At 41.8% G+C, this 18,557-nt stretch overlaps 1 protein-coding gene across 8 annotated transcripts in view; it reads right to left on the bottom strand.

The window, feature by feature from the left end:
- Window positions 1-18,557, bottom strand: part of MAN2B2 (mannosidase alpha class 2B member 2) — a 53,807-nt gene that overhangs the window by 10,455 nt on the left and 24,795 nt on the right. For 4 of the 8 annotated variants that reach the window (XR_009818403.1, XR_009818402.1, XR_009818404.1 and 1 more), the window contains 9 exons: window positions 11,216-11,407; window positions 10,052-10,304; window positions 9,836-9,946; window positions 9,538-9,730; window positions 8,741-8,893; window positions 8,283-8,395; window positions 7,328-7,445; window positions 6,386-6,472; window positions 5,431-5,596 (listed from right to left, as the gene is read on the bottom strand). Coding sequence is in view for 1 of the 8 variants with exons in the window: in XM_061992219.1 (XP_061848203.1) it covers window positions 5,571-5,596; window positions 6,386-6,472; window positions 7,328-7,445; window positions 8,283-8,395; window positions 8,741-8,893; window positions 9,538-9,730; window positions 9,836-9,946; window positions 10,052-10,304; window positions 11,216-11,407 (1,246 nt within the window). In the remaining 7 variants the exon portion in view is untranslated. Of the gene's footprint in view, window positions 1-3,537; window positions 3,703-5,106; window positions 5,597-6,385; window positions 6,473-7,327; window positions 7,446-8,282; window positions 8,396-8,740; window positions 8,894-9,537; window positions 9,731-9,835; window positions 9,947-10,051; window positions 10,305-11,215; window positions 11,408-11,543; window positions 11,597-13,019; window positions 15,727-18,557 lie in introns of those variants that run through there. The other 4 variants (XR_009818406.1, XR_009818405.1, XM_061992219.1 and 1 more) reach the window with 4 other exon arrangements.

Raw genomic sequence — 18,557 nt, 5'->3', positions numbered from 1 at the left:
ACCTCACAGAAGTAGTTTCCAGTGTTGTTTAGATTGCCAAGTAAAATTAAAAATGAGACAGTTGCAAAGATAAATGTCACAAAGTGCTGTAGGCTATCCCCATTTCTGATAGTACCCAGCTGACTCAGTTATCACCTTTTAGAGCTAGGAAGGACATGTATATTTAAGTCAGAGACAAGATACATTGAAGCTGTAGTGGGCTTGTGTGGCCAGGTTTTGGTAGCAGGAGTCTACAGGGGTGCTTCTGTTGAAGGCTGCTGTAAGCTTCCCCTGTATCTGATAGGGCCAGTGCAGATGTCTCTAACATGGACCCAGTGCAGGCCAAGGCCGAACTGATAAATGATGGAGCTAAAGCATCTGGGAATAACAGAGTTGAGAAAAGGAAGAAGTTATTGTGCAGGTGCAAAACCTGCAGCAGAAGGGAGTGAGAATGTGAGAACATCTCCACAGACGCCAAGGTCAGTGCACAAGGAGAAGATGCTGCAGGCACTATAGCAGATATTCCCCTGAGCCTGTGGTGCAGCTCATGGTGAAGCCCTGCCCCTGCAGCCATGGAAGCCACAGGGGAGCAGAGATCCACCCACAGCCCAGGGAGGACCCCATGCTGGAGCTGGTGGATTTCTGAAGGAGGCTGTGACCCTGTGGGAAGCCCACACTGGAGCAGGTTTCTGGCAGGACCTGTGGACCCATGGACAGAGAGGGAACCCACAGCAGATCACGTTTGCTGTCAGGACTTGTGACCCTGTGGGGGACCCACACTGGAGCAGTCTATTTCTGAAGGACTGCTTCCCCCATGAAATGGATCCACAGTGGAGCAGTTCATGAAGTACTATGGTTCATGGGAAGGACTCATATTGCAGAAGTTTGTGGAGGACTCTTCTTCCCTGGGAAAGATCCCACTCTGTAGTAAGGGAAGTGTGAAAAGATCTCCCCTTGAGAAGAAGTAGTGGCAGAGACCAATTGTGATCAACTGACTGCAACCCTCATTCCTGGTCCCGCGGCACTGCTGGAGGAGCAGAGGTAGAAACTCGGGAGGAAGGGAGGGGCGGTGGGAGGTCTTTTAAGATTAAGTTTTTATTTCTTATTTACCTGCTCTGTTTTGACTGATAATAAATCAAACCAATTCTCCCCATCTTGAGGCTGTTTTGCCCATGACAGTCATGGCTGAGTGATCTCACTGTCCTTATCTTGACCTTCAAGCCCTTTGTTGTGTTTCTCTCTCCCCTGCGCATTTGAGGAAGCGGAGTGATAGAATGGCTTTTTAGTGGGCACCTTGCACCCAGCAAGGGTTAAACCACCACAAAAGCAAATAAGTTATACTTAAGGATATTATTTAATTATATTAAATAATTCTGTTTGCATTGACATTTGTGTTATCTTTGGTACTATGGATCACAAATGTAGAATAAATGAAGTATACATGTGTAAATTCAAGGGAAAAACTAGCCTTTTTTGTATTTAAATATCTACATTTGTGCATTTAGCATTCAGTTATGCAGCTGGCAGCTTCAGCATGCAGAACATTTTGTCTGCAAACTACATGAAGCTTTCAATAGTGCTGATGGCAACTTCTATTTACTCTGAAAGATGCTTTGGTTCTAACCCAAAGTATCTACTGTCAGAGATGAAATGAACCAGTACACAGGAAAAAAAGGGCTGGGAAAAAGGCTTATTTTTAACCCTGGTTACTTCATTGTACCATTTTACAACACAATCCCACAAACTCTCATCACAGTAGTACTGAGTGGGTGGAAAAATATGGTGACAAAATTTCTTAAGCCAACTTTGCTGCCAGGCTAAATGTATCACACAAACCAACTACCTGGGTCAGGAAAGCATCTCCAACAGAAAGATACTTTTCAGTTCTCTTTTCTTTCTGGAAACTGTATCAATGAGTTTAGATTCTGCAACTTTACTACTTGTGGGGTGGAGGGGGCAGAGCAGCTGCTCCACACAGAGGTACTCTGTTCATGCAGAGGCAGTGATGGCTATAGGCAAGCTCTTCTGGATGCTTTGCATAAATACATCTTCCCAAAACTTTTCTCTAAGGCAATCAAAGAACACCAGTGGAGGCATATGGAAAAATACATTTGAAACTTTTAAACAAAGAAGACCTAAACCCCCTCCCTCCTCCTTACCCATATGTCTGACTTGCTTGAGAGCTCATAACAAGTATTAATGAGACAGTGGCATTTTTGAGGTGTTACTGTCAGCTGGGAAAGCTTATTAATCTACAGCAGCATCAAGGACATTATGTGTGAAATTCAAGATAGTCAAATGAGTTTTTAATTCCACTACAAGAAGATGGAACAAAACCTGTTTACATTTATTTGTTATGAAAATGTAATCTGGTATATTCATACTTGAAACAAGATTCTGAAGTATTATGTCACAAACATGTTATCAGATGCTTTTAAAAAAGTTTTAACTCATGTTTGCCTTGTCAAGGTCTTCTTCATATACAACTCTTTTTGAGATAGCTGCAAATGTACCAAAATCAAGTTCTGCTGAAATGGAAATCTGACTTTTGTTGTACCTAACTCATGAATTTTCCCTTCTTCTTTCTCAAACACAAGGCAGAAAGCACCCTAACACTTGGGCTTTTTGTCCAGTCCTTAACTTCAATCTAACAGTCCTCATTACTTCTCGTGACAGTCAGTGGTGTTCTATGTGATCTGTATGACATGCACATATTATTAATTTTGTTCAGCTATGACCCAAACAAAACTACCAAACCCTTAATTTGATATTGACCCTAGGACTCTTCTTGGCACACTTATTTATTAGCAGAGAAAAAACCCATCCAACTTATTTTCCAACTATGAATTATAAATTATACCTCAGCAGGAGAAACAGCTTCACAGCACAAATGGACTGAAAATGTTACAATTGTGGGTATCAGAATTAATTTTCAAATTATTTTAAGGGTGCAAGTGATTCTTTTACCTGACTGGGTGGTTGAAGAAGTGATCTGCAAAAATTTCCTTGAAACAGAGCAGATGTGTAATTCTTACAGAACAGGAAAACAAGTGGTCAGGGTATTGGCATCGATATAGACATTACGAGCAGGACTTTCTCAAACAAGATAAATGCCAGCATGAAAGTGGAACTATTTTCTTTAGCTTTGATTTAGGTTTGTGCCTATTTTAATGTAAAATAAAGGTTATTAACTAAATATTTCTAGAAAGTGAAAAAAAAACCTAACCAAAGAGTTAACTATCTCATGACTCCAGATAACTAATACATATGTTTCAACAATGTGGATGTAACAAGAAGTATTTCAGATAGAACAAGGCAATGGAAAAGAACGTGGAATATATCAAACCCAACCAAGTGTTTGTAAGGGCAAAAGCTGGCACCTTCAGTAGCTGGAATTAGCTTCCTCTCTACTTTGGGAGGCTTGCAATTTTGCTACCCAACCAGATCAGATGCTGAGTGATGCTAGAGAAAGCAGAATTTAAAGAAAAACATGTGAGAAAGTAGCCTGAGCACTGGAGAAGGAAACAGTAAAACAACGGTTTACTGATAGACATTGTCACTGGACACAAATAGGGCTTCATCAGTTCTTGAGGACATTCACGCTCCTACTCCTCAAAATTATACAGAATGATGGAATGATTTTAATTTGGCTTTCCAGGCCAAATGAACTGATCTCCCACAAGAGCCAGAACAGCAGCATCTCGGAGGGTCTGTAGCCAGGAGCTGTTGACAAAACAAGTTATCAGAAGATTCTGCGTTTCAGACTTCCTCTATCAGTTTCACTCTGCTTGTCACATCCGCTCTGCTATCTCCTCCGATCTCTTCCACTCTAACTACTACTTCCTTAACTTCAACCAAAATTAAAAACAAAGCTTAGTTACCACAAGACCTCTGCTTGTAATGTTACATTCACTCTCTTTTCTTTTGTGTGCCCCATCTGATGTATGGTTTGAAGTAGTATTTAAGTACAGAGTGGCCTATCAAGCCTTGATGTAGCACTGTAATATTTCTCCTTGCTATCATGATACATATAACAGAAGAAAAAGGATGATAACTAAATGGGTCCCTCTACAGAGATCTGAATGCCTGCAGGCTTCCATTTGTTTGGGCTGAGATTTCTCAGCAAAAAGAACATATAAAATATGTAATGACATCTTCTAGCAAGAATGTCATACTTTTTATAGACCATAGTCTTGGATGTCTCTGGTGCATTACAAGATTTGACTCTGGCAAATTATTTCCTGATGGCCAACTGTGTTTGTTTTGGTTTGTTTTTTTTTTTTTTTTCCTTTTGAATCAGAAGGTCTCCAGAAATTCAAGTAGAAACCCCCCCAACAGATAAATCAGCTGGTAATGAGGTACTCCTCTTTATAGTGTCCTGCATACAGAAGACTTGTAGGATTTGTTCTAACATAGCCTACTAGAAACATATCAACCTGACATCTGCAAAAGCAGTTTTCCAAGTTAGAAACTGAAGAATCCTTTAGTGCTTGGTCAGGATCGACCATGTGATTACCTACTGATGGTACAGTTCACTTTTTATAATCTCCCAGCATATATATTAGTGAATACCACTTCAGTCACAGGAATATGTATTGTAATCATACCACTGTGTAACCTACACAGGCTATCCATCACACTACATGGCATAACTGAGTACGGAATGAGAAAAGATGTACAAGCAAGGAAAATGACTTAGATAACACATTTCATTTCCCAAATACATACACAAACCAAAACAGAAACCAGCTGCCATCATGCTTAAGTTGTGGTTACAGTGCTATATACTTTCCCTTTGAGCTTAACGTTGTGGGAAAATGGTTTTCACTGCAGCAGGGCAGGTTAAATTGGCATATCACTAAATATTTATAGCCAAGTATGAAAAAGAACCAATAGAAAATATGAAACAACCTTTCTTCATGAAATAACTGAATGTGGCAGTTTGTGGTGATTTTAATGAGATACAACCAGTTAGTACACACAGGCTGTCTACATGGAAAAAGCAACCACCAGCATGGCTCTTCCAACAGATCTACTCCACAATAGTTTTGTTCTTGAACAGTGTCTCCCCATGGAGGAAATTATTCTTGAACAGCTGAAGTAAATTAGGACAATTATCACAATAAAATGTCATTTTTACATGATTCTAGATCTGGAATTATTAATGGACTGAAAAGGCACTTATTATCCTTTAAATCTTTCAGTTTTACATTTCAATGGTCAGAAATACAGTTTTGTAGTGCTGCAGGCAAGCATAATTCATCATTACCGCTGCAGTGAAGTGACTGACTTGATTCTCATCTCAGCTATGCGCATTTCCATGGTGAGTTAAGTAAAATAAGTGGAGGCACCCAGTGGTACGTGAACAGAATCAGTTTCTACAGCTCCCCACTGATTAGAAGTAGGAAGAAAAACAGAAAAATGCAACTTTTCTTTTCAATGAATACATACCAGCTATTAGGAAAGCTAGCCACTGCACAAGTTTCCCTCTGCTGCTGCTCAGTCAGATTTGTCTAGAATTTGCACTTACTGACAGTTTAACACAGTCTTCCACGATTAACTTCAACTTGATGTTAATGAAACAGTTCTTGCTACCACTGTGCACACTTCTTTGAATCTGAGAAGAAGGAGAGTTTACAGTGTCAGTTCTTGCTTCAGGTTACGTGATGTGTTAGTTACTGGTCATGTGACAACAGAATTTCTGCCAACAGATTAGCTCCAGTTTACCCAGAACACAGGACTGAACATCCAGGACTGGGATACTGTGAAGCAAAACCAATCAGATCTAAACCTTAAGAGACAAAATTTAAATGAACTTTGTGAAAAGCAACACAAAACTAGCACATTCAATTTCAGTTTACATCAAAGCAGAAACTTGAATCCTAAAAGACACAGTAGCTGAAACACATGGAAGGCAAATTTTCTTGCATATAGGTACATGCATTTGGCAAATCACTGTTCTGTGATTTGGAAGTCATCTCCTCTAACAATAAAAACCCTAGGAAAAGACTCTGGAGATGACCACCAATTAGAAACAGAACTCAAGACTGTAGGACTAATATAATTTAGTCAGTGCTCCACAGTGAAGCATCATAGAAGCAACCACTTCAAAAACACCCACAGTAAGCACAAAAATGTTCAGCATGCTTGCATTGCAATGCCAAGGTAATTTCTGTATTTTTTAATTCTACATGTTCAGAAAAAGAGAAGAGTAGTAAATAATTAGTCAAGACAAATACCCACAACTGAAGCCAACAGTTTAAGTAATTTTAGAGTTTATTCCAAAATGACTATTCCTTTCATTAACAGCAGTAAAATGTTTTTCAAGATCATCACACTCAAGTCTTGAAACAGAAATTGGAAGCAATTACATATTCAATGAAATATAATGTCAAACTTCATTGACCTTGAAAGTATACAAAGAAAGTCCTTATTTCCTTGGGATAAACAGTTACTGTGTAGTTTTCTGAGGTCTCTATACTGTTGGAGAATCCTGTAAAATACAAAAACATTGGTATTTTGTTCAAGAAGCAGCTTTACTCAAACATACATATTATTCTATTTCAACAATTTTACCTCATCCCTTCCTTGAAAGCTAGTGTTTGAGCAGATTCTCCTCCTGAAAGTAGCACACAGTCTAAGATGCACCCATTCATTACATTAAAATATATAACAATCCATCTACTTGTCACACACCGACTCACACAGAAAATATGAACGACTCCCTAGTCATGCACCTTTTCTTCCTCATGAGTAAACAGCAAGCATGTCACCAGCTGCAGGTCAAGCAGAGCTCTGAACTCATAACTAACCTAGGCAAAAACCTCTGCAAGCTTTTTACAAGGCAAATAGGTATGAGTGACAGTAAGGACAATGTCCAAGTAAGTAAATGGAATAAGAAGTGAATTGAGGTCACCCACAGCATTTGACTTGAGTGTTAGACCTAACTTGAATCACATCTACACAGTCCTTCAAGCTGATAACAGTGGGGATTTTAAACTGCAGCTGTCTTTTTTTTCCTACAGTGCAGGCTTAGGTATAGATTAACACAACCCATCGGCATCTAACAAAATCTGTGTCACAAATGTGAATTCATAAATTAGCCATTCCTAGAAAAACACTAGAAAGATTTCAAGCTTTTAAAACTTATAGGCAAAACAAGCCATCAGAGAAATACAGCACTCTAGTACCTGCAGGGAACCTGCAGGCTCTGGCAGATATAAGGTCTCTTAGGTTAAAAAAAAACAATGAATTTTTGACCTTGCAAGTATTTTTAGATTTTTAATTAGACCATTCTTCAAGCTTCTGCAGCCAACAACACAAGCACCAGTCATTTTGTTTCACCAACCTTTGTTTGGATATTGTGCAGTCTTCCATTTCCACCGCTTCAATGTGCTTACATCCCAGGTGCCTGTGAGTGATCGCTCTTCAATCAGCACCACGCATCCTAATTCCTTTAGCAAAGACTGTGAGTAAAGAAAACACAAGGAATTCAATCATAGTTTATTGAAAGTAGCACAACGGTCTAGTACACTGTTGGACCAAAGTAGAACTTTCGTTGCTAGCATTGAAATGTTAAGCAGAGCACTAGACACTTTAAAATTCTGCTAGTTCATGCACCAGACTTCACACTAAGAAGCTGAGGTGCTGAGTTTCCTCTGTGTTGCAGCAAATCTCAGAGCCTACTAATTTATCCATTCAAGAGCTGAAACTCACAGTGCACTTTTAAAAACAAACCAGAGAACCCTACGCCTTGTTCTGCATGTTGCTGTCATCACAATGAAGGTGTCATGTTTTAAAGTCAAGCCATGTATTATATAATAACCTGCTTCCTTACAAAAGGTCAAATAAACAAGAAAGTGAAAACACACAGTGCATGATCGAAGTGACCAAAGTTTCAATACTTGCAGAAATAAACTATAGAGGGGGGAAAAAAGTTTGTTTCCTTCAATCCTGTCCATGTTCCACTAACTACAGTCACTGCAATAACGGAAGAGCAGAACAGATTCCCACTCTCAGCACCACAGGAAGTGTTATACAACCAAGAGCTCAAGAGAAACAGTCCTACTGATGTTTATGCAGATCTTCACACTGTGCCTGTGGCAACTTCATCTCAAGTAATGGTTTCTGTGTTGCAAAGCTGAGTAAAAATAAGACCTGTTTCCCTCTGAGGTTGAAGTTACATTGGTATTTTTTGTATCTCTTGTGGAGTCTGTAGAACACAGGACATTGGGTTCCAGAACTAGTTCTCTTTGGAACAAAACCACCTCAAGTGGAATTCTGTCTCAAAGGATTAAATTTACCTTTAGATTTACAATCACGGGTTGAGACAGCACAGGATCCTCTCCAACTTCATACAAGTGTCTGATTCTTAGCAGGACACGACTGAAGTCTGGATCATCTTGCTTCTGTTTACCTTTAAGAGAAAAGAAAATGTGACTCTTTTCTCACTGTAAAAATGAAATCAAATTTTCAACTTTCTTTTTTTAGCTTTATCCTCTCATTATTTGAACTTCATTTCCATTTCTTGAAGTTAGCAGGAATATTCATCTCTCACTGTTGACAGGAATGACACTAACAAGAATTCATGTAGGAGAAATATTTTACTATTTTAGTAGAGTAAGCATAAAGTACAATTAACTTTCTGGAGAGAGGAATGTAACACTTTGAATAAATAGAAGGACTAGCCATAGAAGACAGAAAGTAAATAAATACAGCCTATTTAAGTGTAGCATCCAGCCACCCTTTTGAAAGCACCTACCCATGAAGATACTGTGGATCTGCTCTGCATGATTAGAGCTATATCTCCACCCTGGAATGCTCAGAGTCTGGAGATGAAGGTTAGGTGGGACAGTGACAGATGAACTGTGGATTGAATTCTGCTGAAGTTGTCCGGATAGCTTTGGTTTCTCTCCTCCATGCAAAATGAAACAGAGCAAATATCAAACATCACCACACACACAAGCCTGGCTAGGGTACTGTGGAAAAGATTCTTTTTCTTTTTCCATCAAGGCAGATGCAAAGCATCTGCTCCAAGGCCTTCTGAGATACAAAGCAGAAAGTAGCATGTTTTTAACTTCTGGAGAAGTATATTACAGCTTTCCATAAAGCAAATTTCACTGCAGCTTGAAGTTGCTATTCTACTACCAGGCTTCAGTTTCAGTTAATAAGACAAAGAAACATTTTTAAAAGAAATGACTCAAAAAAGATCATTAAGGACTCAGCATCCACACAGCTGATATATGGTGCACTAGCTACTTTGTACTAATTCCCCGTGTGGGCAGTTTGTTCTCATTAGATGCTTTACAATTTATTCTCCTCTGAAAGCAGAGATAATTACATAACAAGACAAACATTTCATACACTTGGACAATATTCATGCTTGAAATTAATGCAAAGTAATTATCAGGCTCTACATTTGCCTCCTAACTCACCATATACTAACTTTGCCACACAGGAGGCTTGAAGTCTGTGTTTACAAGCTTAACAGCATAAATCAGAGCAAAATAAAGAAGCCATTCAGACGCTAAAGATAGCCCAGGAGATGGAATGAGTTACCTGATAATGCTCCAAACATTACTACTGGTCTGTGTTCTAATGCCAGTCCACTTGTCCGATACAAAATATTGGTGGCAGCCTTGGCTCCTAAAATAAGCCAAATTATAGGGCGAACCACTGAAGAGTCATTCAAAGTGAGATTGTAATTCAGGTCCCATTGAAGGTTATTCCATAGTCTCCTATGAAGCATCACCTGTGTTGGGAAGGTAAATGTAATCAGTCATCATGTTTTACTTTCATTATCAACAGCCATCAAATTATTCTTTCCTGAAAAAAAACCCCACTATTTTTATGTTACCTCCACTTGTCCATTTCCTTGACTTGAGACACCATGAGCTCTTTCTGCAAGCAGCATCAGCCTTGTGGTATCATCTTCAATGAAAGCGGTCTGGACCATAGGATAATAGTTCTGAAAACACATAGTGAATCATGCAGTGATGATATAAAGCTCGGTAATAGTAACGGAGAAGAAAGATAACATACAACTGGATTTGGATTACACCTTTGTGCCTACCCGAGCCACTGTGTTATTCACATATGCCTTGAATGGTCTTTTCTGAATCTGATATCCATTATTGTCAGTGTACAGTAGTTGCTTGGTGTTCAAATTTGTGCTTGTTCTTAGAATTGCTTCACGATTTAATTCCAAAGGCCCAACACTGTATTCTTGCTCTATCCTATGGCAAAGCAACTTCCCATCATAGCCTTCAGGTACTGTATACATCCTAGTATACACTGCATATATGTAATCATGAGCAGTAACATTACTGTAAAAAGGAAAAGACAGACACGTAGGGTTCATCAAGTGGAGCACTTGATTGGGTATGTCATTCATGACATCATCCTATACACAGAGAACTTTCTTGCTTGTTTTCTACCTGTTTCATGTACATGAAAAGTTATTTTTAATTTCAATTTAATTTTCAAATGTACAGATATTCACCTGGAGTAAATTATATCCTACAATTTTCTTTAGTGTTGCAAACATAAAGAGGATTCTTCATTTGCTTAGAGACACTGTTTTTCTCAAAATTAATAAAAAAATTAAAATAACTAATGACTCCCTAAGCAGCACTTGCAGTCTACAGAACTTTTCTCAATCTGTGAAACATTGATTTTGATGCAAGAATTTCACTGTTTTCCAAAGATCCCTCTCAACTACAGTCCTCATGCAATGCCATGTAAAGCAAAAGGATTAAATCATATAATCAGATTTAAAAGAGGATGAAAGGGTTATAGAGTAATAATTTTAACACAGAAAAACAGCTAGTTTGTCAAAGGGCAGAGTATCCTTGTGCGGGGTTCATTTATCCTTTCTGTACTTCACTTACAATAAAGATACTCACAGTTACAAAAAAGCACCATTATGGTCAAATTCCACCCATGTAAGACGACATTGGCTGCCCTTTTCATTGAATTGTATGCAACCAGGTTCCCAATAGAAGCTACATTCACAGTGCAAACCACAGAAGATAACTCTGAACACTCTTCACCCCCCTCCCTGCAGCAATATGTGCTATTTAAAGGAGGTGCTTCCTCAGCACTGCATTTAGCGGATGCATGCTAAATCCTAAACTGAACAGAGAGTTCAGGGTTTGAGAATGAGCATACAGAATTTCTCATACATATCTACAGAGAATTAAACATTGCAGTGAGTGAAGCTGTAACGGTGTTGTACCTGTAGAAATACTGCCGTATCTCTGTCATCAAGTTTCCAGAAACTACTTCCATTCCTACTGCTTTTGATACTGTAACAGCTGAAGCATTTGGGGTAAATAAGTAGTTATCTGAAATGGGTCCTTTCATCACGTCTCCATTCACATGGTATTCAAGGAACTCCTGAGTCAACTGGACAGTCTGGTTAGTCTCCCTGTGAATCCACAGAAGAAAAATTGTATTACTTACAAACACATTTTGTACATAATAGATGCAAAGTTTAACTACAACAAGAATGAGGCTGGGAATGGAAGAAAAATATCCCTATTTGCTCAGAGTGAGTAACTTACAAGATTTAGGAAATGAGGACAGTAGAGAATTTAAGTGCTTCCCATCAAGACATCTGCCAGTGTGCAAATAAATGGAGTTTTGTTGTCATTATTACACTTTTGTAAAAGAGAAACATGTAAAGACAGAAACAACATCTACATTTGCTCACTGTTTCAACATGAGAGATGCCACAGGATCAAAAGCTACCCATTGCACAAAAATGAGGTAAGTTGCACCATATTAAGGAATAATCAGGTTCATGGAAGTGACTCTGTAGTAAGGTAAACCAGCATCACACAAGTTTCTGTATTTAACACTGGTAACAAGTACAATGGTAACAGGATTTCAAAATTTACACTTGCTCAGTATCTACTTTTCCTCCTCCTTTCTCCCCTGAAGCTTATAGTTTAGCTATTCATGACTCTGTATCACAGGCTTTAGAAAGACATATGAAGTCAATTTCTTATTGCCCTCAGCTACCCGCTCTGCTCCTCATTTGGAGCCTTGCTGGCAAAACAGGAAAATCATTTAGCCTGGCACATAAATTTCAACTGCCAATCACTTTACCTAGAGTTAATAATGCAACCTGCAAACTGTACTGACTGAGGAGGAAAAACATAGAACAGTTTGGGTTGGAAAAGGCCATTAAGATAATCTAGTTCCAACCTCCTGCTACAGGCAGGAATACTTTCCACTAAGACCAAGTTGAACAAAGCCCTGTCTAACCTGGTCTTGAACACTTTCAGGGATAAGGCAGCCACAACCTCCCTGGGCAACTGTGGTAGTTTGAGCCTGGCTGGATGCCAGGTGCCCACCACACCGCTTTACCCCCCACCTCCTCAGCAAGCCAGGGAAGGGGAGAAAATAAGATGGGAATCTCGTGGGTTGAGATAAAAGCAGTTTAATAAATAAGCAGCAAAGCCGCGCGCGCGGGAAGCAAAGCAGAAGCAGATAAGCTGTTACTCTCTACTTCCCATCAGCAGCGATGTCCGGCCACCTCCCGAGAAGCAGGGCTTCAGTACGCGTAGCGGTTGCTTTGGGAAGGCCAGAAATGAATCTCGCCTCCCCTTCCTGCTCCTTTCCCCCAGTTTATATTCCTGAGCTGACGTCATATGGTATGGAATATCTCCTTGGTCAGCCTGGGTCAGCTGTCCTGGCCATAGTCCCTCCCAAGATCATGCCCACCCACAGCTATTGGTGAAGGTGGGGGAAGGAATGCTGGAGGGACAGCCCTGATGCTGTGCAAGCGGTAGTCATAATATTGATATCAACAGTAAGCACAGCACTGCAGGAGCTGCTGTGGAAAATCACTACCGTCCCAGACCCACTACAGTCTCCACCCCTTATTCCATACCATTTATGTCATGCTCAGACAAACCATCTTAACAATCCATATACATTCTTATATACTCTCATTAACCAGTACCCCCACTCTTCAACAGACAAACATCATTCTTGTATTCCCTCTTGCATCTTGCATCAAACAAACAAACAACATTCTTATATCTTTCATTCTCTGTAGATGTTCACTGGAGCAGGCCATAACTTCTGTCTCATCCATCAAGATGAATATCCAGGCCAGGGGAAACAGTATGTTCAGTGTTGGGCACCAGCACCGGCTTGGTTTGTCCACTTGTTCGGTTTTTCTTGCAAAGTTCATCTACAACAGATAACTCACATAACAGGTTATTTTTCCCCCAAGGTTAAGTCTCCTTGAGGTACACATCGAGTTTCCCCATCCTTTCTCATCACCCACCAAGTACAGCCAGGCCCTTGAGCAAAGACAATCCCACGAATGGGTTTGCCTTTTCCCATGGGAGGTGCAACCCATACTGCCTTCCCCAGCCATTTCCCTGGGTGCACTACGGGGACCTTATCTCCTCCCACAGTATGTAGTGGTTTTGTTTGGGCAGGACCAGGACGGTTAGTTGAACCTCTGCTATTGACCAGCCAAGTGGCTTCTGCTAAATTTTTATCCCACTGCTTCCATGCCCCATTGCCCAGTGCTCTCAACATGGTCTTTAGTAACCCATTATATCTCTCAATCTTTCCAGAGGCTTGTGGGTGATAGGGGATGTGGTATATCCACTCAATGCCATGTTTCTTTGCCCAGGAGTTTATGAGATTATTTCGAAAATGAGTTCCATTATCTGATTCAATTCTTTCTGGAGTGCCGTGTCGCCACAAAACTTGCCTTTCAAGACCCAAGACAGTATTTCGGGCAGTGGCGTGGTTGACAGAGTATGTTTCCAACCAACCAGTAGTTGCTTCCACCATGGTGAGTATATACCGCTTGCCTTGATGTGTTCGTGGTAGTGGTCCAACATAGTCAATTTGCCAGGCCTCACCATACTGAAAACCCAGCCATCGGCCTCTGTTCCAGGGAGACTTGATTCGTGTGGCTCGCTTGATTGCGGCACATGTTTCACATTCATGGGTGACCTGTGTGATGGCTTCCATGGTCAAGTCCACCCCTCGATCACGAGCCCATCTATATGTTGCATCTCTTCCCAGATGTCCTGATGTTTCATGGGCCCATCGAGCTATAAATAGCTCACCTTTACGCTCCCAGTCTAGATCTACCTGAGCTAGTTCAATTTTAGCAGCTTTATCTACCTGTTGGTTATTCCATTGTTCTTCATTGGCACGGCTTTTTGGCACATGAGCATCTACATGACGTACTTTCAGAGTCATATTTTCCACCCGAGCAGCAATGTCTTGCCATAATGCAGCAGCCCAGATGGGTTTACCCTTGCGCTGCCAGTTGGTCTTCTTCCATTGCTGTAGCCATCCCCATAGAGCATTAGCCACCATCCAGGAGTCAGTGTAAAGATAGAGTACTGGCCACTTCTCTCGTTCTGCAATCTTTAGAGCTAGTTGGATAGCCTTCACTTCAGCAAACTGACTTGACTCACCTTCTCCTTCAGTGGCCTCAACAACTCGTCGTGTGGGACTCCACACAGCAGCTTTCCACTTACGATGATTTCCTACCACGCGGCAGGATCCATCAGTAAACAAAGCATAATGCCTCTCATCTTCTGACAGTTCATTATATGGTGGTGCCTCTTGGGCGCGAGCTACTTCCTCAGGCAATGCTTCAAAATCTCTGCCTTCTGGCCAGTCCATGATTTCTTCCAGGATTCCTGGGCGATTAGATTTCCCCAGTCGAGATCGTTGTGTAATCAACGCCATCCACTTACTCCATGTAGCGCTGGTTGCATGATGTATAGAAGGGGTTTTCCCTTTGAACATCCAGTGTAACACAGGCAGACGTGGTGCCAAGAGGAGATGAGCTTCTGTGCCAATGACTTCTGAAGCAGCTCGAAGTCCCTCATATGCTGCTAGTATTTCTTTTTCAGTTGGGGTGTAGTGGGCTTCCGATCCTCGATATCCTCGGCTCCAAAACCCTAATGGTCGACCTCGGGTTTCTCCAGATGTTTTCTGCCAGAGGCTCCAGGTGAGACCATGCTCTCCAGCGGCAGTGTAGAGGATATTCTGCACATCTGGTCCTGTACGGATGGGCCCAAGGGCGACTGCACGAGCTATTTCCTGTTTAATTTGTTGAAAAGCTTGTTGTTGCTCAAGGCCCCACTCAAAACAGTTCTTCTTTCTGGTGACTCTAAAGAGAGGGCTCACAAGCTGACTATAACCTGGGATATGCATCCTCCAGAATCCCACAAGGCCCAGGAAAGCTTGTGTTTCTTTCTTATTAGTCGGTTGAGACATAGTAGCTATTTTATTCACAACATCCATAGGCACATGCCGACGCCCATCTTGCCATTTTATGCCCAAAAACTGTATCTCTTGTGCAGGTCCCTTTACTTTGTTTCTTTTTATAGCAAAACCAGCTTTCAGGAGAATCTGTATTATTCTTTTCCCTTTCTCAAACACTTCTTCTGCCTTGTTGCCCCATACAATTATGTCATCAATGTACTGTAAATGTTCAGGGGCATCACCCGTTTCCAGCACAGTTTGGATTAGACCATGGCAAATAGTAGGACTATGTTTCCACCCCTGGGGCAATCGATTCCAGGTATATTGGACACCTCTCCATGTGAAGGCAAATTGTGGCCTGCACTCTGCTGCCAATGGAATTGAGAAGAATGCATTAGCGATGTCAATCGTAGCATACCACTTGGCTGCTTTTGACTCCAGTTCATACTGGAGCTCTAACATGTCTGGTACAGCAGCACTCAGTGGTGGTGTCACTTCATTCAGGCCACGATAGTCTACTGTTAACCTCCACCCTCCATCAGATTTTTTCACAGGCCATATGGGACTATTAAATGGAGAATGAGTTTTGCTAATTACTCCTTGAGCCTCCAGTTGATGAATCAACTCACGGATGGGAGCCAGGGAATCTCGGTTCGTGCGATATTGCCTCCGGTGCACTGTCCTGGTAGCAATTGGTACCTGTTGCTCTTGAACTTGCAGCAATCCCACAACAAAAGGGTCTTCTGAGAGGCCAGGTAAATTAGAGAGTTGTTTGATTTTCTCTGTATCTACAGTGGCTATACCAAAAGCCCATCGATACCCCTTGGGGTCTTTGAAGTACCCTCTCCTGAGGTAATCTATGCCAAGAATACAAGGGGCCTCTGGACCAGTCACAATGGGGTGTTTTTTCCATTTGTCCCCTGTTAAGCTCACTTCAGCCTCTAATACAGATAATTCTTCACATCCCCCTGTCACTCCAGAGATCCAGACAGAATCTGTGCCTCTATACCTTGATGGCATCAATGTACACTGTGCCCCTGTGTCTACTAAGGCTTTATACCTTTGTGGGTTTGATGTGCCAGGCCATCGAACCCACACAGTCCAGTAGATTCGGTCATCCCTTTCCTCCTCCTGGCTGGAGGCAGGGACCCTCTATTTCTGTTCTTCATCAGAGTATTCGCTATCTGATCCTTGCAATTGCAGACCTGAAGTCTCCTCATTGGCTTCGAAGGAAGTAGTTGCAGTTCTTCTATGTCTTGGAGATTGTTGATTGTCCTCTTTTGTTTTGGCAGCCACTCTGCTGACAGCCCTCTTGGGCGGTCCTTTTCTAACAGCTGCCTTCCCCCTTAGTTCACGTACACGCGCTTCTAGCTTAAAAGTGGGTTCACCATCCCACTTCCTCATATCCTCTCCTTGGCCACGCAAAAAGAGCCAGAGTTCATTTCGCGGTGTACTCCTGCGTCTGGGACTTCCCTTTCCCCTGGTCGGGACAGTGGATGACTGAATTCTTGAGGCAGATCTAACAATCAGGCCATCATCCCACACTGATGAGGAGGTGCAGAGGCTCTCTTCATAGTTCTGTAACCAAGAAGATACCCTCTCCACTGTTGGTATGTCCATGTCTGGATGATACACCATTGCCAGGATATTAGAATATGTAGCTGGGGCACTCTGGATCACTTTTCTCAACATGGCCCGTGTACACTGGACATCGTCTGGATCTGTGGAGGCCTCGACATTATCCAGATCACCATAGATGACTTCCAACACAGCTAATTCCCTTAGATATTGGATCCCTTCATCAGCTCTAGTCCACTTTCCTCGGGCATTTACAAGGTCTTCCTTGAAAGGGTATCTTGCCCGTACACTTGAGAGGAGTCGTTTCCAGAGACTACAAACTGAGGTTTTCTTTCCAATGCCTTTATCAATTCCCCGGTCCCTAGCAAGAGATCCTAGCTGTTGGGCTTCTCTGCCTTCCAATTGTTGACTGTCAGCCCCGTTATCCCAGCATCGGAGCAGCCAGGCACCAATCCGCTCACCTGGCTGGCGACTGTAATCTTTTCGCATATCTCTAAGTTCTGTTGAGGTGAGGGACCGAGTAGTTTCCATTTCCTTTTCGATTTCTCTCACTTCTCCTGATCTCCTTACCGAAGGACCAGTTTCTTCTTCTAGCCTTTCCTCTTCCTCCTCGTCTGCCCTTACTAATCGATGATATGGACTTGACCTCCTTATCCACTGCTTCTTTTTCACTACTGGGGCAACCACTGTGGTTGTTGTTTGGTTCCCTGACTCAACCATGGTAGTCTCAGGTATAGTTTGAATTTCCACCTCGGCCATAGTTCTCTGAGAGGGCTGGACTGCGACTGACTCAACTATGTTGGTCTCAGGTATAGTTTGAATTTCCACCTCGGCCATAGTTCTCTGAGAGGGCTGGACTGCGACTGACTCAACTATGTTGGTCTCAGGTACCGTTTGAGTTTCCATTTCAATTACAGTTCTCTGAGAGGACTGGAATGCAGCTCGGTAGGCAGAGGCTAGGCCCCAGTATAGTGCCTGAACCTGATGGGCCTCATTAGGGTAGGTAAGACACCCTTCTATCAGGTAGCGTGTCAGTAAAGCAGGGTTTTTTATCTGTTCAGATGTAAAATCCCAGATTACAGGAGGTGATAACCGTCCTAGGAATTTGCCTAAATTCATCCACATACCCTGCCACCCAGGGACTGGCCGCTTCAGGGGGCATTTTAACATGTTTCCATCGCAAATTTGTACTCTCTGATACCCAGATGACTCCAGATTCCACAAGATATATAATATACCAACCATGTTAATTAGTAATATTAAAACTCTCGTATAAGGGTGACTAAGGACCTGGGAAGTCTGTGTAACAGAATTGTCTAGATCAGTCCGAGCTGAGGAGAAAGAGGTGCTTTGCCCCATGGCCTCCACAAGATAGCTCCCACAGCACACTAAATTCATCAGTAACAGAATGAGACTTGCTATTATTATTTGGGCCATCATGTTCCCAGGCCCTTTCATCCTCTTCACAAAATTATATAGCCAGCTTAGCAAAGCTATTAAGGTTAAAGCACAGCCGAGAGTCAATGTTAGGAGCATCATGTTCCCAAACATTAGAAAGTGTAAGATAAGCTGCATAACAGCAAGGCTCCGTGACCAGCACAGGAACTTTGCTCTCATTGGTTTACTGTAATTGCAATGCAGTTAATGTAAATCTGCTATTATCTCGCCCCACGTTGGGCGCCAAAAGGGCTGTGGTAGTTTGAGCCTGGCTGGATGCCAGGTGCCCACCACACCGCTTTACC

This window comes from Colius striatus, chromosome 3 (assembly GCF_028858725.1).
Source record: "Colius striatus isolate bColStr4 chromosome 3, bColStr4.1.hap1, whole genome shotgun sequence".
Classification (NCBI taxonomy): domain Eukaryota; kingdom Metazoa; phylum Chordata; class Aves; order Coliiformes; family Coliidae; genus Colius; species Colius striatus.
This window is presented reverse-complemented; position numbering and strand designations above follow the sequence as displayed.